This window comes from Panthera tigris, chromosome D2, assembly GCF_018350195.1.
Source record: "Panthera tigris isolate Pti1 chromosome D2, P.tigris_Pti1_mat1.1, whole genome shotgun sequence".
In the NCBI taxonomy this organism is placed as follows: domain Eukaryota; kingdom Metazoa; phylum Chordata; class Mammalia; order Carnivora; family Felidae; genus Panthera; species Panthera tigris.
This window is the reverse complement of record NC_056670.1, coordinates 76927435-76949484: the sequence shown is the minus strand read 5'-3', so window position 1 is coordinate 76949484 and position 22050 is coordinate 76927435. Positions and strand designations below refer to the sequence as shown.

Below are 22050 nucleotides of genomic sequence, written 5' to 3'. Positions count from 1 at the left end.
GATCTTGCGTGAAATAAGTGATTTGATAAGAGTGTAAGTAGTACCTATAACCGTTATTAATATGTTAATAGAATTAAGTATTAGCTTTTAATAATTAAATAATACTTAAATACTTACAAATAAAAATGAATACTTAAATGATAAATTAGTGATCATATATTCTATTTCTTAGTATCTTGACCAGAGGGCTTTTATTTTATTACTTTAAGGTTTTATTATTTTTATTTATTTTTAACAATTTTTAATGTTTATTTATTTTTGAGTGACAGAGAGAGACAGAGCACGAGCGGAGGAGGGGCAGAGAGAGAGGGAGACCCAGAATCTGACGCAGGCTCCAGGCTCTGAGCATTCAGCACAGAGCCCGATGTGGGGCTCGAACTCATGAACTGTGAGATCATGACCTGAGCTGAAGTCAGATGCTTAACCGACTGAGCCATCCAGATGCCCCTGTTTTTATTTAGAGTGAGAGTGAGTGAGAGAGAGTGTATGCTTGCACGGCTGAGGGGCAGAGAGAGGGAGGGATAGAGAGAGAATCCCAAACAAGCTCCGTGCTGTCAGCACAGAGCCTGATGTGGGGCTTGATCCCAAGAACTGTGAGATCATGACCTGAGCTGATACCAAGAGCCGGACGGACACTTAACCAACTGAGCCACCTAGGCAACCCTAATCAGAGGGCTTTTAAAATAAATTTTGTTTTGATTATTGTTTCCTGCTGATTTTTATTTCTAGGTTTTGTATTTTCTGCTTATCCCTAATTCTTACCCGGATATTTGGAAGACACCCAGTTTTTCAAGGGCAATTTGAATTCTTTCACCCCACTTAGCGGCATTTAAAATGATCCCTGGTTTTGCCTTCAGTCTCTTGAGTGGTTGTTCCTCAAAGATACTTACTGGAGGGGCTCAGTCGGTTAAGCGTCCAGCTCTTGATTTTGGGTCAGGTCATGATCCCAGGGTCATGGGATTGAGCCCCATGTTGGGCTCTGTGCTGGGCAGGGAGACTGCTTGGGATTCTCTCTCTCCCTCTGCCCCTCCCCTGCTTGCACTGTGTCTCTCTAAAAATAAACTTAAAAAAAGAAAAAATCTTACTGGAAGTTTCCCTGCAGGAAATTAAAGGTGTTCCTGGAGGACACTGGCCCTCCTGAGAAGATCAAATGAGAAGGGCACAGGTGGTTTCTTCAGTGATAGCAGTGCTTGGTTACTGGTGACTGCTTCTCTCTGGTTATGGCATCTCACCTTGACCAGATGTGATCCAATTCTACAAAGTAGCCAGAGGCCATGAAGAAACATAGGGGAGAAAGGAAAGAACGTGAATATTCATTTATTCGTTTATGAATTAAGTCATGAAAGAATGAATGCATGTAGTCATTTAAGCAGCAAATATTGAGTCCCTACTTTGTGCCAGGCATTATTTTAGACTCTAGGGATGCAACATAGTGAACAAGACAGAAAATTTCTTACCCTCAGATTATACGCTAGTGAGAAAGATAAAAAGTATAGTGTCAGGGTAATATGTGCTGACAGTTAATGAAGAAGAGGGGAGGGATAGAGTTGGTGATGGTGACAGTTACCTAAGGCGATGGGGAAGAGGCTCTGAGGGGAGGGGCTTCTTGGCAGACGCCTGGATAAAGAGCCTGCACCTGTGTATTTTGTCAGGCGGTATGTTTCAGTCCACAGGAGAGGCGGGACATGCTCACACGGGGGCAGGGACACTGGTGAGGCTGGGGAACAGAGCATGGGATGTCCTCCTCATTTATGTTACTTGTGAATGTATTTTTTTCTTTTTTTTTTTTTTTAAGTTTATTTTGAGAGAGAGAAAGTCAGCACAAGTCGGGGAGGGGCAGGGAGCAGGAGAGAGAGAATCCCAAGCAGGCTGCAAGCTGTCAGCAAGGAGACCCGACCTGGGACTCGACCCTGTGACCTTGAGATCAGGGCCTGAACCCAAATCAAGAGTTGGACCTTTTTTTTTGTTTGTTTGTTTTAATGTTTATTTATTTTTGAAGGAGAGAGAGAGACAGACAGAGTAGTACTTTGTATGAGTACTCTACATGAGTAGTTATAAGCAAGTAGTTCTAAGCAAAGCAATTCTACTTTGACAAATAGGTATAACTCACTGATGCTCTTCAGTTTAGAAAAAAACTGGCTTATCTTGTAAAAATTGCTGTCTAGTGTTCCTTTTTTGTTAAAATATAGGAATTTAACATGGTTCCTGATGAAACAGGAAAGGCATTTGAGGAATACAGTAGCTTAAATTCTTATGTGTTGAATGTCTTATGTTACGAAGATCAATAGATGATTATCGTTGTACAGGAATATTTTGACAAAACCGGTAGTGGACGTTCTTTGCTCCCTTTGTTTCCTACCCTGCTGCCCCCACCCTTTCCACCAGCATAACTGGCAGGGTTAACAGCAAGGCTTGGGAAAAGAAAGAACTTGCTAATCATAACTGACAGGAAGTTAAACTACAATTTTGTGTGCTTGGAAAACTGTTGAGAAAATTTTGGTAAGCGTTAAGTGCTTCTCTGGAAGGAATGATGTGTTACCGCACGGCTAGCGATGTGGCTGGAAGTGGTGAGGACGCTTGGAAGAGAAGCAAGGTCAGTAAGTAGCTGTGGAACATGAGACTGTTCTGGGTCTATCCTTTTCCCTTGTTTAGAGGCCCGAGAGATCTTTGAAATAGTACCGAGGCTCTTTATGCACGGATGCTAAATACAGAACATAATCCGTATTTTAAAAAAAAATGCGAGAGTAGACAGAATCACTGACAATTAAAATTTTTGTGAATTTTAGCAAGTGAGTCCCAAGTAATAATGTTATTAATGTTGTTATGGGAAATCTTACCTGTCTGCGTTTGAAAAGCCAAATATCAGGCTGACTGTTCTGTTTCCAGCTATATTAAATCAACATTTCTTAGAAGTGGTCTTTAAAATAGACACATAGAAAGACAAAGACTATGGCTGTATTTACCTCCAGTTGTTTCTAGAATGATGAAGTACGTTCCTGTCTGTAAAGTCAGATATTTTATAAACATAGTAAATTCTTTATTTTGTCAACATTTTGCCTAAATATCTAAAATAGGATCTTTCCTTAAACTTACTAGCTAACTGTGCCCATAACATAATATTTTTAAAATAGCTACATTAGTATAACCGTGTGAGAAAAGTGGTATTAATGTGGATTGTTGACGGTGGCCATAATCTTTGTTGTTGTTGTGAGAGTAGCACTGAGCCATTTTCATACTGATCAGACGCTGTGATGGGATTTGTTAGAAGGCCTCTGTTTCTAGATAACATGTGTCTGTTTCTGTTGTCAGGTACAGTGTATGTACGAAACAGATTTTGCAGTTATATTTGCTCTTTTTATAGTTCTTTTTCAGAGTATTACCATTTGTCTTGAATGTCATGTGTAATTTCACAATGAAAGAATTTACTCATTAAATGAAGGGCTCTGGCAGTGGGTTTTCTGGTGCACTAATCAAGAAGCAGCATTTTTGGACCTTTCTCATGTCCTTTGAATAGGAGAGTGTGCGCCTTGTGATTTCTTATTCTGTTTTTACTCCTTTGGGAATTCAGAACTTTTACTTATTAGTACTTCATGTTTTGGCAGCTTCCAACAGGGTGAGAAATTTTAGGTCTGTTTTGAAAAAGCTGTGACAGGAGTATTATATACACCTGTGACAAAGATGTATGTAAGTTATTGGAACGGCAAGGAGACCTTAGTTTTCTTGGAGAGTAATTTATGTGCTTCTGTTTATTGTTATTTAAAGTAACCTCCATCCCAACTGATACATCACTTGCTTCTGAAACAGAACTACTCCTAAGTTCTCAAGTTTAATGTGTAACTGTAGTTAGCAGGCACATGGTGGAGAAAAAGCACAGACACTGTGAGATAGCACATTTCTCATTCTGAAATACACATTCGCCGAACCTCATTTTTCTCCACTGTTGCAACTAGCTGGCCTTTCAGTTACCACTTTTTACTCCTAGGAGGAAGGGTAGGAGGGCTTGTCTCTTGTTGGGCGACTGTGAAAAGAGTCTGAGACCACAAGGTTGCACTTCAAATTTCAAAAGAATTAATTTGTTTCCTACCAGCATTATGAAAACTTAGAATTTTGGTATATCTTAGGGGCACCTGGGTGGCTCAGTGGTAGAGTTTGTGACTTTGATCTCGGGGTCATGAGTTCAGACCCCACGTTGGGCATAGAGCTTACTCAGAAAAAATAAAGTTGTGGTATATCTTGCACTTTCAGAAAGTTCTCTTTTTTTTAATTTTTAATTTTTTTATTTTTTTTATTTTTTTTTCAATATATGAAGTTTATTGTCAAATTGGTTTGCATACAACACCCAGTGCTCATCCCAAAAGGTGCCCTCCTCAATCAATACCCATCACCCACCCTCCCCTCCCTCCCACCCATCAACCCTCAGTAGAAAGTTCTCTTAACAGTTAATATCTAATTGCATATTGATATTTAAATTAAGAAAATACTTAAGTACACCCTGTCACCTAGGGCCTGGATGATACTAGTTAATTACATGGCTTTGGTGTGCGTTGCTAGCATTTTACAAATGTAGTTGCTTTAGTTTTGCGGGGAGGAAGTGTCTGATCGTACTTTTTTAAACTTTATTATAGAAAAATGGAAATATTCACAAAGTAGGAGTCGTATAAGGAATCTGCATATATTCATTTCCGGTCCTTGCCGGTTTAATAGAACGGCCGGTCTTGTTTTATCTGTACACTTCCCTACAATAGTTTCCTCCGACCCCCAGTGATTTTGAAGGAAATCCCAGACATCATGTAATTTCATTGAGAAATATTTCAGTGTGTATCTCTAAAGGAGAATCAAATTATCTGTATTCCCTATGAGTACTAGCTAGCTTTGTTGTGGAGAGGAAGTTCAAGAGTGCTTGGAACCGGGCCTGCTATTGCATTTTATTGTGGTTATTTTGCATTTAGAAAGATCAAGAGTTTATACTACTTGGGCATTTTATTATTACAGTAACTCTCAAGTAACTCCCAGAGGATTTGAAATGTTGATTTTATAAATAATATCTAAAAAACATTATGAATTACCATCATGAATATGTATGAAGTTGTGTGACAGTCCTCATTTCTGAGCTGACCAGCAGCTTGCTTTGTGGTCTGTCCGTGGCTCCCCGCTGCCCCTCCAAGATTTTTGTTTTTTTCTTTAAATGCTGAGAACCAGCAAGTGTATAACGCTTAGCATGTTTCACATTTGAGCTGAAATTCCGTAAGCCTCCCTGTGTCAAAGAAAGCGACAGCAGAGAGACCAACGGTGCACGTGGGCTGCACAAGAGAAGGGAAGACAGGAGGGGGTATCACGGCAGCCAGGCCCCCGGGTGGGGGTGACTCCCCTTCTTTCCCTCTTGCTCACCCAGCCTCCTCTCCTGGTCTTGACTTGTTAGTTTTTTTCTTGGTTCCCCTTTAGTGTCTGTCTTTTCCTTCTCTCAGCCTTGACTTAATTTTGCCAGTGGCATTCATCATCAGGAAGGTTGCTCATCCCTCCCTTGGAAGGGTTGTAAGATGAAACTTTAAAAAATGAAAGCTTTTAGGACTAATTTGTTGTGCTTTAATTTGGTTTCTGTACAGGTTTTTAAAAATGTTTACTTTAATTCAGCTAGCTCAGTACCAGCTATGGGTAGATTGAACTTTTTTCTACCTGTGGATGAGTTACACAATGTATTAAAACCATTAATTTTAGAGACTTTAAGGTTTACTTTAGATGCTGTTATTGAAAAAACATGTAATAATAATTTTTCCTTTTTTGTTGTCTTTTGCTGCCCATTTATTGGATGAAACGGATTCGGTTCAAATGTGGCTCTGCAGTTCACAAGATTCCTTTGCAGCTCACCTTTGGAGGTAAGCGTTTATTCACTGACCTTCATACTAGAATCGCTAATTGGACACGTCACTATTGGCATGTTTTGTTAGGCATTTATTTGATAGTTTAGAGGTGATCATTTTGTTTTCACACATATGAATGTTGATGAATGAGATGAATTCCAGTAAGTTACAGAACTGTTCACCTTTATAACTGGTCGTTGCTTCTTTTTAAGTACATTTTCTTTCTTTAAGCAAACTGAAATCAGTCTTTCATTGTAAAAAGCCTTATTGTATCTGCTTCCTTAGTAAGTGACACTAGCCTTACTCTGTCTTAACTGTGCTGGCGTTAAAAGAGAGCTAGAGGGGTCATGGGTGGAGGGGGCGTTGTCAGGGAAGTTTCTGTTGGTTTAAGAGCGCTATTTCAAACCCCCAAATTGATAAGGGAAGAGCAAAGGACTTGCTGAGCTTCTCTTAAACACAGGCATGTTCTCTCCCTCTGTCTCCCTTTCCCTCCTCCCTCCCCACCCCCTCTGACTCCCTTTCCCTCCTCCCTCCTCTCCCCTCTCCCTCCTTCTCCCTTTCCCTCCTCCCTCCCTCTCTCCCCTCTCCCTCCCCTCCCTCCCCTTCGTGCCCCTCCCCTCCCTCTCTCATTGCTTCATCCACTTTCACATTCAGCCATCATCAAGGTTCTGCAGTGCAGAGCGGAGACTGCAGTGGTAACATTGTGAGATAAAGGTATTCAGGGCGGCAGCTGTCCTGTGAGTTGATGCGGATAACCGGATATCCGGTTATCCAGATAACTTGTAGGATAACTTGTAGAAGTTGGGTGAGGCTTTGAGGAAGGAGGAGGAAAGAGAAGGCAGAGGAGAGTGTGGAGAGATGCTTGCACTCAGAACCAAAGCTTGATTTCAGAGCCTGCCTTCCCTCACTAGCCACACTGGGCAAATCGCAACTTCCCTGAACCTGGCTTTCCTTATCTTTGAATACAAATGATAATTCCTCCTTCACCAGTGAAGCAGTGGACATGGCAGCGGTTTTGAAAGTGCTACTCAAACCTTAGTAATATTTCGTATTTTCCTCTTGGGCTGTACTGCAGCCCACACAGTAAGACTCTGTTTCTGCCTTTCCCTTCTCTTACTTGGGAGTAATGGAGGCTTGGTTGGCCCATGAGTAAGTCATTGCATTTTTTGGTTAATCTAAAAGTGGAAATGGTAAGACTTCATGGTTGTTAAAATGAAATGAAATAGTGTATGGGAAACACTGAGCACAATGCCTGTCACATAGAATTTTAAGTAAAATTTAGTGCAAAAATTAAAAAGCCAAACCGTAAGAAACTTGACGACAGTATAAATTATATAATCTCCTCTTTAGTTGATGAAGCATTTTTAAAGCATAGCAGAATGAGAAGTATCACAAAGGAAAGGATAGAAAAATAAGATTTGCTTCTGTTAAAAATCCTTAATTTTCTTCATGAAAACAGGTATAGTTAAAAGGCAGTTTGGGGAAAGTGTGATAAAAAGGTTATTATACTTAATATAAATGTACTATTTTTTTGCATAATTTTTGGTTGGATTTTATGAGATAGTTTATGTGAAATACAAATGGTAATAAATGTTTTAAAAGTTTAACCTTGTAAGTAATCAAACAAATGTAGTTTAAAACAATAGTGATACATGGTTTTTTACCTATCAAGATATCTTTTTTTTTTTTTTTTTTTGAATGAATGCCTGGGGAGATGGGAGGTTTTTAAACTTTACCATTTACAGAAATGGGTTTAGGCATCTATGTTAAGACCTATAAATTCATACCTTGCAGTTGTGTGCTTGAATAATTCTTGTCTAAGAATCACTGCCAGAGAAATAAAGTTGGGGACAAAACTGGCATAAATGTTTATTATAGCATTATGGTGAAAAATGTATAAACAGTGTAAATGAGGAGCATTAGGAGAAGGTCAAGTAAATAATGGTACAGCCAGCCATATTATTGATAGAACATTCTACAGCCATTAAGATGGGCATCCTGCATATACGTGTTGGTGAGTACATATTGATGAACAAAACAACGTAAGATACTTTTGCTATGTTGAGATAGAGGTAGGGTGCAAAATTATAATGCAGATCTCAATTGAAAAATAATTTAAGCATACAGAAATTAGTTAGGAAGGAGATACACAACATGTTACATTGTTTTACGCTTTTCTTTTCCGTGAGGGAGCCACAGTGGGGAGAAGAGATACCTTGGTAGGTTTTTAGCGGTGGCTCTTATAGTCAGCGTTTGGGAAGTACATCAGGGAAGTCTCTGATTGATGTGCAAACAGGGTCTAGTCTTGGGGGGGAAAAAGGCAGGTGAGGAAATTGCAGGAGCTCAGGTGAGGAGATGCCGATGAGGTTTAAGGCTGGACTCTTGATTTCAGCAAGAGCTTCTGAGGAGTAACCAGGAAGAATGGTCTGACTGATTCGGACACGGAGTGAATAAGGAGGCTGGGGCTTGATGTCCACTGCGTTGGGGCAATATCACTAAACAGTGGCAAAGAGACTTCTGAATAGATTTCACTTACAGACTTCTCTCAAATGCAAGCCCGATGAAAGAGGACCCTGTTTTTCTTGCTTCCTTGTGTTTCTAAGTATAGTAAGTAGTACATCGGAGGCAGTGGATAAATATTTGTTGAGTGGATGGATGAACGAATGAATGAATAAGCCAGGCGGGGCTGAGGCGGCAAGCAGCAGGCTTTTTTATCCATAATTTGGCAGGAGTCAGCTAAACACACACGAGGCCTAATATTCGTGTTTCAGTATGGTAAACGGTCTTCCTGGCAAGATTGTAGCCGTTGAAGATCAGGATCTTTGTCTTTTCCATCTTTGGATGCTCTCAGAGATAGGGCTTAGAGTTTTCCAACCATACACCTAGAGTTGCACCGAACAAATATTTTTTAAAATCACATCTGGCTAAATATTGGGAATCCCTATGTACGGAAACTTTAATTTTTGGTGAAAAACAAGGGAAGATACGATGAAATTTTAGTGATAGTTTTTGTCATCTTCTGACCGATCTGCTTTTTCCGCTTAATAATCTAGAGTTGTGTTTTACTTGGTTAAATATCTGTTTTTGTACTGAGCTTATGGACATGGGAAAGGGGAAAAAAAATCAAAATTAGAGATGACCAATGTGCTTTACTTTTCTTGAAGTATTTGGGAAATACTTGGAGAGCTTTCTGTTGAAATTTGGCTAGCCTGGAGTTTCACGGGGCGGCTGCCTGTGGGCAGAGTTAGTGGCTGCTACCCCCAGATTTCCAACAGCACTGAGCTCAGGATTCTGGTCCCTTTGCCACTATGCAGAGCCTGAGAGCCAAAGCAAGCCAAAGTTGGAGAGTGTTAGGAGTCCTAAATGTTTAATTTTGCCATTGGGCTTATGTTTTAGCTGAAGAAGGAAAATTACACATGTGGTAAATACCCAAACACCTTCCGTAAATTTGATCAAAAGAAAAATAATTCTGGTGGAGATTGTAAAATACATGAGACTTGCAGTTGAAAACGAAGGAGACTTTAAACTTCACTCTGTCCACAGAACTGTGAATGAACCATGTCCCTTTGTTGTAAGTCCTAAACAGTTAACTGCCACATGAATCTAACGAAATTGTCAGGTTATAGTAATTACATCAGTAATTTGATCTGCTGTCATTTGAATGGAGCCATGTGTGGGGAGTCAGTTACTTCCCTCTGTGGGGCTGACCCTTTTACATTCCTGTAAGCTGAAAACTAATAGAGCTCATTAAGCTTTATGGGAAAAGAGCTTTTATCACCTCGTCAAGTCAGGCAACATATTTCCATTATATTTCTAATTTCATGTGGCTCTGTGGCTGCTGATGTGCGCTCCCCTGCTAGGTTTACATCGGACCTCTCCCTCACAGACATTTTTATTGACATTTCTGAGTCTGAATTACGTTTTGTGTGGCACCACCTACAGATGTCTTCAATTAAATGTAGGTAAATAAAAGGGATTATATATCAGAGGCTAAAAGATTCTTGAAATTCTCTTCCGAATCGGAGTTGGCCAGCCAGTCCGGTAGGGTGCAGTCTCGTTGGCCCTTTGGAGGCGGAGAGCTGTAGGAGAGGTGTTTGTCCGACGCTTCACCCTGTGTGCATGTAGGTTGCTTAGGTTTCTGTTCAGGTATGTCCTTCTGTTCCTTGATTTCGAATCAGTTAAAGTCTTCATTCAACAGGTATCGTAATAACTTAGCGAAATGTTAGCACCTGTAGCGGATGGGTACCAAGCTAAGCTCTTGGCTTCTGTTGTTTTAATTCTCACAGGGTGTCTGTGGCATAGATGTTCCCAATTTCGTTCTAAGAAAAATTGGGCCCAGAGAGGTAGATTGGCTGAGCTCAACGTCACAGCTGTTGGTTTGTGGCGACAGTAACAAAGTAGAAAGGAGAAAATGGAATACTGCCATAATATCCTTTTTTAAAAAGTTTTTAATCCCCATTAGTTAACGTACAGTGTTGTATTAGTTTCAGGTGTGCAATATAGCGATTCGACACTTCCAGACCTCACTCGGTGCTCATCATGACGAGTGCGCTCCTTAATCCCCATCACCTGTTTCACCCATCCCCCCTCCTGTGGTAATGCTGTAAGATTCTTACACTACCCGAAGTGATACAACATTTGAAGGAAGACAGTGATAAGTTCGAGATGTATTTTGTAAACCCAAGAGCAAGTTTCTCAAGCTTGGCACTATTGGCACTTGGGATCGGTTAAATCTTTTTTGTGGGCACTGTCTTGGGCGTCGGGTCTTTCTTACCGACATCTCTGGCTTCTACCTGGTAGGTGCCATTAGCACCCTCCCCCTGAGTTGAAACAGAATGTCTCCAGACTTTGCCACGTGTCCCAGAGGGGTAAATTGGCTCCTTGTCGAAGACTGCTGCCTTAGGGCAGCCTTAAAAACAAGGAGATACAGTTGATAAGCCGATAGTGGAGATCATTGCCATGAGAACATGTTTTCAGTCTCATGAAAGGCAGAAAAAGAAGGAAAGGTGAACAAAGAATAAGTGAGGTGAACAGAAAACGAATAGCAAGTTGTCCACTTAAATCCAGCCCTGTTGATGACACTAAATAGAAACGATCTGAACCATAACTCTGCTATATGGACATGTTCTGTATCTGCACTGTCCGAAGCGTGTATGTAGCTAGGGGTCATATGTAGGTATTAAGTTCTATTGAACACTATACCCAGGAATTACAAACTACATATTTTTTCAGATACACAGGGAACATTCACTAAGATGAGACCATTATATATTATGGATTATAATCCATACCATTATACAGATTTGTGCCATTATACAAATTTTAGTAATTGAAAAGGATTGAAATAATCTCTGGTCAAAATGGAATTCGGGCACCTAGGTGGCTCAGTTGATGAAGCGTCTGACTTTGGCTCAGGTCATGATCTCATGGTTCGTGGGTTCAGGCCCTGCATCGGGCTCTGTGCTGACAGCTCAGAGCCTGGAGCCTGCTTCGGAATCTGTGTTATCCTCACTCTGCTGCTTCCTGCACTCATGCTCGTTCTCTCTCTCTCTCGTTCTTCCCTCCCCCCCCCCACTTCTCAAAAATAAATAAACATTAGGGGCGCTGGGTGGCTCAGTCAGTTTAGTGTCTGACTTCAGCTCAGGTCATGATCTCACAGTTTGTGAGTTTGAGCCCTGCCTCGGGCTCTAGGCTGAGCACTCAGAGCCTGGAGCCTGCTTCCGATTCAGTGACTCCCACTCTCTCTGCCACTCCCCCACTCGTGCTGTCTCTCACTCTCAAAAATAAACATTTAAAAAAAAAAGATTAAAAAAAATTAAATGGAATTAACTTAGATTCAGTAACAGAAAGAACTCATAATAAGGTAAACAGTGTAGTTAAAAAAAAATAGGGGCACGTGGATGGCTCAGTTGGTTAAGCATCCGACTCTTATTTTTGGCTTAGGTCATGATCTCACTGTTTGTGGGATTGAGCACCACATCAGGTCTGTGCTGACAGTGTGGAGCCTGCTTGGGATTCTCTCCCCCTACCCCACTCACTCTTACTCTCTCTCAAAATAAATAAACATTTGAAAAAATAGGCAAAAACTTGATTATATATTTCACCAGAGAAAACATACAAATAGTTAATAAGCATATGAAAAGATGCTCACCATCCATTAGGGAAAGGCAGATTAAAAGCACAATGAGATACCACCACAAACCCACTAGAATGGCGATAATCAGAAGACAGTAACAGGTGTCAGCCAGATGTGGAGAAATTGGCAACTGTATACATTGTGGCGTGATTGTTAAAATGCTATAGCTGTGGTTTCACATTTCCTCAAAATATTAAAGATAGGGATACTATATGACCCCAAAATACAGGAATATACCCAAGCAGAAGGAAAGTATACATTCCAAACAAAGACTTGGATGTGAAAGTTCACAGTAGCATTATTCATAATGGCCAAACCTGGAAATAATTCCCAATGTCCATCAAATGGCGAATGGCTAAATGTCCATGCGTCCAGTGGAATACTGTTCAGCAATAAACAGGCACAAATTCTGATCCAGGCTGCGACACGGTTGAACCTTAAAAACATTATGCTCGGTGAAAGAAGCCAGACACAGGAGGCTGCATATTGTGTGTTTTCGTTTAAATGAATCACCCACAAAAGGGAAATTCAGAGAATCAGAAAGCAGATCAATGGGATTAGAGGTAGGACTGGAGGACTGGCTGCAAATGGGTCTCACAGGAATTTTGGGGGGGGGTGATAGAGATGGTCCCAAATTTCACTGTGGTGATGGTTCCACAATTCTATAAATTTGCTAAAAATCACAGAATGCAGGTGCACCTGGGTGGCTCAGTCAGAGCGTCCAACTTCGGCCCAGGTCACGATCCCATGCTTCATGGGTTTGAGCCCTGTGTTGAGCTCTGTGCTGACAGCTCGGAGCCTGCTTCAGATTCTGTGCCTCCCTCTGTCTCTGCCCCTCCCCTGCTTGCACTCTGTCTCTCTGTCTCCCAAAAATAAATGAATATTAAAATTCACAAAATTAAAAAAAAATCACCGAATTCTACACTTAAAATGGGTGAATTTTGTCGTGTGTAAATAAAGCTGGGGAGAAAAGGCGTATATCATTTCTTCATCCTTTAGTTTTCTAACATGTGTAGAAAAGATCTGATTCAGCTTGACATCTTGCATCTTTACCGTGTCCCTAGTTGTGGTGTAGACGGGTGCACACTTGCAGTATTCAGCAAGCTGGTATTCTGTATTGAAATAGATATGTTTTAATTAATATTTAAATATTAACTATGTAGTTAATAGTCTCAATTTAAATGTTAGCCATTAGTATTTTTTGATAGCTTAGAAGACCGTCTTATACAGAGTATGAGTGGGGGAGGGTCAGAGAGAGAGAGAGAGAGAGAGAGAGAGAGAGAGAATCCGAAGCAGACTCCAGGCTCTGAACTGTCAGCACAGAGCCCAGCAGGGGGCTTGAGCTCACTAACCGTGAGAGTGTGACCTGAGCCGAAGTCAGGCCCTTAACCAACTTGGCCACCCAGACACCCCCCGGCCCCCTTTCTCCAAGCTTTTTTTTTGAAGTCGAGAGCTCTTTTCCTTCTCACTTGGAGCTCTGTGGTAAACTGGGGCGGTGTGTCCAGTTAGGTGTGTGGATATGCACCGATTGCAAGCTGCACGTAGCAGGGGTGGGGATCTGCCCCCTGAGTCACTGGCTGGGAGCATTCGTTTTGCCGTCGAGAAAAAAAAAGGACCAAGAGAACGTAACCATCTCTGCGGTCTGTCAGCAGATCAAGTATCACTGCTGGGGTGGCTCTGGTAGATGGCAGGATCTCTCCAGCGGCCAGAGCTCGGAAGAGGGGATGGCTCTTCCCCAAACTGGGTCCTCTGGCGTTGGAGGGACCTCATAGAGGTGGTCGTGGAGGGTGAGGTGGAGAACGTTGAGCCCCTAAACTTGGGGAGGGAGGGAGTGCAAACAATTTTACCGAATAAGGGGGATGCTGAGATAGCCAGAGAGCTGGCTTGACCTGGAGATGTGTGGAGAGAGGGCTAGGGAGAGGGTTGAGCTGGTGACCTGGGGGAAGCTTTCACCTGCTGTCTGGTAGGGTGTCTGGGAGCACCAGTTGTGTTTCAAGGGCCGGGACCAGGGCAGACAGAGGTGTCTGAACGGGGGCTAGATCTTGGAGAACGGTCATCAGGCTGCTCTTGGTACTGAACAATCAGAAAACAAAAGCTAGGCCGTGGCTTGATCCACTGGGCAAAAGTGAGATATAAGTGCTGTTTTTTTCCTAGTTCCGTGGCTTGGGAAAGAGTCCTGTCATTTTCAGGCTGAGTCCCACATACTGTGGAATCAGGTTGAGTGGTGTCGGGCAGAAGCACCAGTGAGAATTCTGGAGCCAGATCCCCGAGTGCACTGGGACCATCATGTGATTACTCTCCCATCTGGTCAGGTCTGGAGGCTATTGGGCAGTTGTGGCTGGGGCGGGACTGCTAGTGAGGCCACTGACAGAATCTGTTGAACTGAAGACCTTCCTTTTTGCACACTTTTTGCACTCTATTCGCCTCAGTAGATCGTGCTTGAACCAAGTCTTTCATGTGGCAGTCAGAATAGTGTTCTCTGGGCTCACTCGGGCACTCAGTAACTGTTGTTGAGCAGACGAACTTGCTTCCAACTTTTGTTTCTGGACATCACATGATAGTTGAGCCAGTGTTATTTGAAACCTTATATTTTATAGTGAAGTTATATTATCTGGAAGTCTTTTTAGGGAAACCAACCTCCTGTGAGTAAAATAAATAAATAAGTATATATACATACATATATATATATATATATATATATATATATATATATATATATATATATATGTATGTATATATATAAATTTATTCTGAGAATAAAAGAAAGCATACCAGAATAGAAAACCAGACATTAAGTAGAAAGATGCCATAAATTTCCTTTTGAAGATTTTTCTGGCATGGGACTTAGATCAGTTTAGGCATCTTAAAACGGAAGTCCATTCAAGATATCGTTTTGGCAGATCAGTCTTCTTTAGCAGGTAGTGGTTTTCATCATTGGTCCGAGGATCTTCCAACTGTGTTCAAAATTAGGGTCATCTGCCTGGACAATTTTCATTACCCATTAAGTGTGCGTGAATGCTTCAGAAGATGTTTGAATGGAAAATCCTGGGGTGGATTAGTTTCCATGGGGATGTCAGTCTTGTTTGATGTTTGCAGTCATTCACTTCTAAGTAAAAATATCGGTTTGGGTTGTCACTGGGGGCTGCTTTTCCCCTCTGTAAGAAAGACCGGAGAAGCAAGATTCTTAACTGAACTGGTTTGTGAAGGAGGGGGGCCCTTCGTTAAGATCGTGACTCTCGAGTCTAACGTGTTTGTTGTAGAGTTTAATAAATATGGACTCATTTGTAGAATTGTGAAGTTTGGAGTTCTGTTATTTTTCCTTGTAAGTGTTTTTGTGGTGTCTCACCAGAAGTCTTGTTGGATAGCTAGGATTTAAAAATATAAGGAAATGTCAAAGTAAAGAAAACCATTAACAGATTAACATCTTCATTTTTATGTATGCTGTGATGAAAATGCAAAAATAAATTCCTTTCTTATTCCTGTCACACTTACTAAAACACATTTGCTATAAACCATTCCTCCGTGATTTAAGCTCTTTGTAAAGTTCAAATTTTCGTCTTTACAGTACTTCTAGTTTTCAGTTATAAATGTTAGGGTAAACTTTTTTGCTTGCTTTGAAGCATTTCATTTCCTATGATTTATGTCACTGAGAAATACATTTTTTGATTCATCCTTGGCTTAGTAAGTTGCTGAAAATACCTTAATTCATTGCATTGACTAGAACATGTTAAATATTATGATTGTTTTGACATGGGACACCACAGAAGCAGTGGCCAGTGAGAAAAACACCGAACTGAGGTTGAGAATTCCAGGTTTCCGCCCTTCTCATTCCTGTAAATGGGTCTTGTGACCTTGGACAAGCCCCTTCATTACCCTGAGCCTCACTTTCTCACTTATAGAGTAGGGGTATCTCAAATAAAGAGCTCCTTCAAAACTGAGTGAACTTAGCCAACATTTTAACACATTTTATACAGTTAACTCTTGAGCAACACAGGTTTGAACTGTGTGGATCCATTAATACACAGACTTTTTTTTTTTTTTTACAGTACTGTAAATGTATTTCTTTTTCTTATGGTTTTATTAATAACATCTTATTTTCCCTAGCTTACTTTATTATATTACTTTATTACTGTATTCTTATACAGTATAATACCTATAACATAAAATAATTGACTGTTTCTATTATCAGACTTCCTGTCAATAGTAGGCTCCTAGTAGTTGTTTGGGGGAGTCAAAGGTTACTTGTGAATTTCCAACTGTGCTGGGGGTGTGTTGGTGTCCCAACTCCCATGTTGTTCGAGGGTCAACTGTAGCTGCTTTTCAGACTCAAATATTAGAAATTAGGCAAATAGGGGCGCCTGGGTGGCTCAGTCGGTTGAGCGTCCGACTTCGGCTCAGGTCACGATCTCGCGGTTCGTGAGTTCGAGCCCCGTGTCGGGCTCTGGGCTGATGGCTCAGAGCCTGGAGCCTGCTCCCGATTCTGTGTCTCCCTCTCTCTCTGCCCCTCCCCCGTTCATGCTCTGTCTCTCTCTGTCCCAAAAATAAATAAACGTTAAAAAAAAAAAAAAGAAATTAGGCAAATAATACACATTTTACTCAACTTAAAACTTGTAGTCCCTCCAGCTTTGTCTTTCATTGTGCTTTATGTTCTGAAGCAAGCTGACACTTAGAACAATTGTGTTCACTTTCTTCTATAAAAACAAGTGTTTTCCTGTTATCTTGCTTACCCAAATGTGTTTCTTATTTTTGCCTTCAATATGGTCTCAACTGTACATATGAATTATATCTTTTAATAAAGTAATAGCTTTGGGTTCTCAAAACTCAGAGGTGGGTCATTGAGAACTCTGTCATCTAGAAGCATCTGAGCAGACTGGGAAAGTACCTAAAAACAAACACCACAAATTTCTTATGCATCCCTCTTACATCTTCTCACAGTAGCAAAGATGAGCATGTTTAATGACATGATCCGAAGATACAGTCATTCTATAGCATGTGTAAATCAAGCAGGACAAGTTTATAAATATTATACTCAGTGTTGTAGTATTCATTCTTGCTTAGAAACTACTTAGTTATCCAAAGGTTGTCTGTCAAATTTGTTGATTTATATTAATCCACATTAAAAAAATTTTAATGTTTTTTATTTTATTAATTTGTGTGTGTGTGTGTGAGAGAGAGAGAGAGAGAGAGAGACCGCATATGAGTGGGGGAGGAGCAGAGAGAGAGGGAGACACAGAATCTGAAGCAGGTTCCAGGCTCTGAGCTGCCGGCACAGTGCCCAGTGCAGGGCACTTGAGCTCATGAACTGTGAGACCATGACCTGAGCTGAAGTCAGACACTTAACCGACTGAGCCACCCAGGCACCCCTATTAATCCACGTTTTAAAATTCTGTAAGAATCTTAGAAGTTCCATTTAAGCCGCCACAAAACCTAACACATAAAGATGTTTGTCAGTTGCTCAACATTACTAATCATTAGGGAGCTACAAATTAAAACCACGATAAGATACCACCTTCACACCCATTAGGATGGCTCTTATCAAAAATACAGCAAACAACAAAGGTTGGCATGGATGTGGAGAAATTGAAACCCGTGCACTGCTGGTAGGCTTGTAAAACGGTGCAGCCTCTCTGGGAAACCAGAGGCAGTTCCTTACAAAATTGAAAATCGATTTACCCCATGATCCAGCAGTTTTCTAGGTATATACACAAAAAATTAAAAATAGGGACTCGGGTATTATAAACCACTGTTTACAGAGGCATTATTCACAATAGCCAGAAGGTAGAAGCAACCCAGGTGGCTCTGGACCGATGAAGAGATAAACAAAACGTGGTATGTGCATAACATGGAATAATATTCAGCCTTAAAAAAGGAGATTCTGACACAGGCTGCATCATGGATGGACCTTAAGGATATTATGCGAAGTGAAGTAAGCCAGTCACAAAAAGGCAAATACTGTGTGATTCCACTTACCTTAAGTACCTAGAGTAGGCAAATTCATAGAGACAGAGAGTAGAACAGAGGTTACCAAGGTCTGGGGGGGGGGGGGGGGGAAGGGGGCGGTGTTACTGTTTAGTGGATACGGGGGTTTCGGTTTGGGATGATGAGAAAGTTTTGTGGGTGGGTGGTGATGGTTGCACGACAGCGTGAATGTACACTCGGTGCCCCCGAATTGTACATTAAAAATGGTTAAGATGGTAAATGTTATGTGTATTTCACCACAATTATGAAATATTTTTAAATGTCAGAATTGCAATTTAATTCAGTTGAACACAAATTTAAAATTTCGAATCACGAGCATTATGTAGGAATGATGTTAACTTTTTTGATGAACAAACCAGAGAGTAGTTTGGGAAGTTTAGACCATCGTCTTCATTAGGAAACAAACTCTGAGGATTATTTTAAAAATCTATTCCTATATTATACTTAATACTAATCTGAGAAAAGGCCTACCTTTTTCCTTTCTTAAATCCAAATCATTAAGCCAGTTTGATTTATCTTAAAAATGTTTCTGAGCTAGCAGTTTCTGTAAGGAGTTTATTTTCTGTGAATTTGGAGAATATTTGATTTATGTAAATGTGTACTCGTGCCTGTAAATCAATTTAACAGAGCTCCTTTAATAAGGAGACCTGGTAGTGTGATTCGTTAATACCCTCTGAAGGGAGGAAAATATTTCACCTACAATGAGAAATAAAGACTTTTTTGAACCACGAATTCACAAACATGTAGATCTCTGAGCTTCAGCTCTGCAACTTGAGCTACAGGTCACAAGTGGACACAAAGTCATGGATTCAGATCTCAGAGAGCTGTTGTTCTCCTTAAAGGGTTGAACTCAACAAATACACAGACGCGGACTAACAAACCAGAGTCTCCGTCTCCTCTCATCCAGCAGAGAATAGATCTACGTCATCCATCCAACAGACCGTAAACCGAATCCAGATATTACTGCCACTAAGGGGGACGTGCTCACTGGTAGTAGAAGAACCAGAAACGAAAACAAAAGCACAGACTTCGTAGAGAGGGAGAAGAAGAGAAACACAGCCAAGCTGAAGCTCTGTTGCTCCGGGGAAATGTCTTTGAGAGCCCAGAAAAGATGAGGCTTCACAGACCCTGGGGGCCCTTCTGTGTCCACCAAGCGAGTTCACTTGAGCTGCTCGGTGGCCGACTGCCAGAATTGCTAAACTAAATCTTCAGAAAGGTACAATCACGATCTTCATGCAGATAGAGCACGAACACATGTTATATTTTACTTGACTCATTAATTAGCACAAGAACCAGTAGCATATTAAAACTGATGCAGGGAGCATTTGTGAAAATATGCTGATACACATATATAGACACACACACAATTTAATTGAATAAGAGATTGAGATGAGATTGCTAGGCTAGATAAAAACAACTGATTATTGGCTTACAGGGCATTAAACTGCAACCTTTTGGGTTATCTGTTCCACTGGACAGAAATCTGTAAGTTAACCTCTGCCCCAAACAGATTGTAAAATAACTCCATCAATAGAAAATCAAGCCCAGAACTGCGCTTCAAGGACGCCCGGTAATTTCTTTGGCCTTTATCAGATTGCAGCCACCACACTTCTTTTTTTTTTTAATTTTTTTTTAAATGTTTATTTATTTTTGAGACAGAGAGAGACAGAGCATGAACGGGGGAGGGGCAGAGAGAGAGGGAGACACAGAATCGGAAGCAGGCTCCAGGCTCTGAGCCATCAGCCCAGAGCCCGACTCGGGGCTCGAACTCACGGACCGTGAGATCGTGACCTGAGCTGAAGTCGGATGCCCAACCAACTGAGCCACCCAGGCGCCCCCCACCACACTTCTTTTTAACACTTACTAGTAGTTCTTCAACCTTGGTTTTTAAAGCTCTTGATTCTACATTCGTGCATTTTCAATAAAAAATGTGGAAAGTGGAGAAGACTAAGAAAAGTATCATTCATGAACCCTGTGGTGACAGCCCTCGATGTTTTTTTTCCCATCTTTTTAAGTTTGTGTGGGGGTTGTAGGTACATGCATGGAGAAAGACATTTTTCATGTGGTTTGGATCATATATGCCACCTTATGTCACGGTTTTACTTGGAGAAATGTTTATAATGTTATTAAAAACTCTTGGTAAGAATAGTTTTTAACTACTACATAATAGTTCTTCATGTGAATGTACTGTAATTAACTTCTTTTATTTTACAGTTTTGTTTAATTTGGCTCCTTCTCCCAATTTGGAAGTGAACAGAGGTTGTCATGGTCTTAATTCAGTCTGAGCTGATTAAAATTTTTAAGTTAGATTCTATTTAGTTTATTGAGATTATCAACAAAAATTGAAGCAGTTGGTATGGTTTGTTCCTTTCTAATGACTAGATAATCTTTATTAACTCAGGGATTCTGATGAAATTGAGGCATTTGGAGGATTACCCAGTATAAAGTACTGTATAGAACTCGAGAGAATTGTGTGAATAGGAACATCAAAGGAATTCTTCCTCAGCTTAAGGCTATAGGAATTATGTCATTTATGTTACTTAGTAAAATTAGCTTTCATAGGCTTTCTTTATGAGCAGAGAAAGTGTTGCTTAAAACAGAATAACGGGGCCCTTGGGTGGCTCAGTCAGTGAAGCGTCCAACTCTTGATTTTGGCTCAGGTCATGATCTCATAATGGTGGGGTCCAACACCGCATTGGACTCTGTGCTGAACGTGGAGCCTGCTTGAGATATTCTCTCTCTCTCCCTTTCCCTCTCCCTCCCACCCTTCCCCACCCCCTTTCCGCCTCTGTCCCTCTCCCCTTCTCGAATTCCCTTTCTCTCTCTCAAGAAGAATAGAATAACAGAAAATAGTTACTTTTATATGCACTTTTTTATTAGCATCCTTTAACTGTAATTGTCTTTGAACTGGAATATAGATGGTGATCAGTATAAGTGTTTAATTGGTTGGGCATCTTTAGTGTACTGATTGATTGCCAACAGACTAGGAACTGGTTATGTTTGTTGTTTTTTTTTTTTAATTTTTTTTTTTTAACGTTTATTTATTTTTGAGACAGAGAGAGACAGAGCATGAACGGGGGAGGGTCACAGAGAGAGGGAGACACAGAATCTGAAACAGGCTCCAGGCTCTGAGCCGTCAGCTCAGAGCCCGACACGGAGCTCGAACCCACGGACCGTGAGATCGTGACCTGAGCCGAAGTCGGACGCTTAACCGACCGAGCCACCCAGGCGCCCCTATGTTTGGTTTTTAAATCACTTGCTAGTGCAGCTGTGTGATATGTAGGAACCAAGAGTGTTCCTGTTTGTATTTTCCAACTTCATTTATTTTCTTTATTTCTTATAGACCATATCATCTCAAATTTTCAAATTTAGTTTTGGGTTTTCTTTTTAAGAAATCAGGTAATTTCGGGGCGCCTGGGTGGCGCAGTCGGTTAAGCGTCCGACTTCAGCTGGGTCACGATCTCGCGGTCCGTGAGTTCGAGCCCCGCGTCGGGCTCTGGGCTGATGGCTCGGAGCCTGGAGCCTGCTTCCGATTCTGTGTCTCCCTCTCTCTCTGCCCCTCCCCCGTTCATGCTCTGTCTCTCTCTGTCCCAAAAATAAATAAAAAACGTTGAAAAAAAATTAAAAAAAAAAAAAAAGAAATCAGGTAGATTTCGATATCGTAGTGGTTTAGCACATTTTTGGGTGTTTATTTTTAAAAGGAATCTGACCTTCAGTGCAGTGTTTCATGAAACACTTCACAAAGGTGAAGCAATTGGAAGAATAAATTATTTTAAAACAGTGCAGACTTTTAATCAGGTGCTTAAGGTAATTACCTGTGGGGGCCTCCGTAAACTTGTTTTTAAAAAAATTCAGGGCGCATATTGTCTAATTATAGATTTTTGTGTGAACAGGTGTGATTTGGGAGAGGTCCTCGGGGATGCCTTTCGAGGACAACTCAGGTTCTGCTCTCCTGAAGCCTGTGAAGACTTTCCCTGTTACTGTCTTTGAACCTGTGATTAAGTCTCTCCAACAGATGCTGCCTCTGGTGCCTGACGAATGACTCCCTCTTTGTCTGTTCCTTTGAGTCTTAATAGT

General features: G+C 41.0%; 1 protein-coding gene across 6 annotated transcripts in view; it reads left to right on the top strand.

Moving 5' to 3' along the window:
- The window catches only part of ATE1 (arginyltransferase 1), a 153908-nt gene that overhangs the window by 40840 nt on the left and 91018 nt on the right, over nt 1–22050 (top strand). For all 6 annotated transcript variants that reach the window (XM_042960798.1, XM_042960796.1, XM_042960795.1 and 3 more), the window contains one exon: nt 5841–5873. In XM_042960798.1, coding sequence (XP_042816732.1) covers nt 5841–5873 — 33 coding nt within the window. The remainder of the gene's footprint in view (nt 1–5840; nt 5874–22050) is intronic.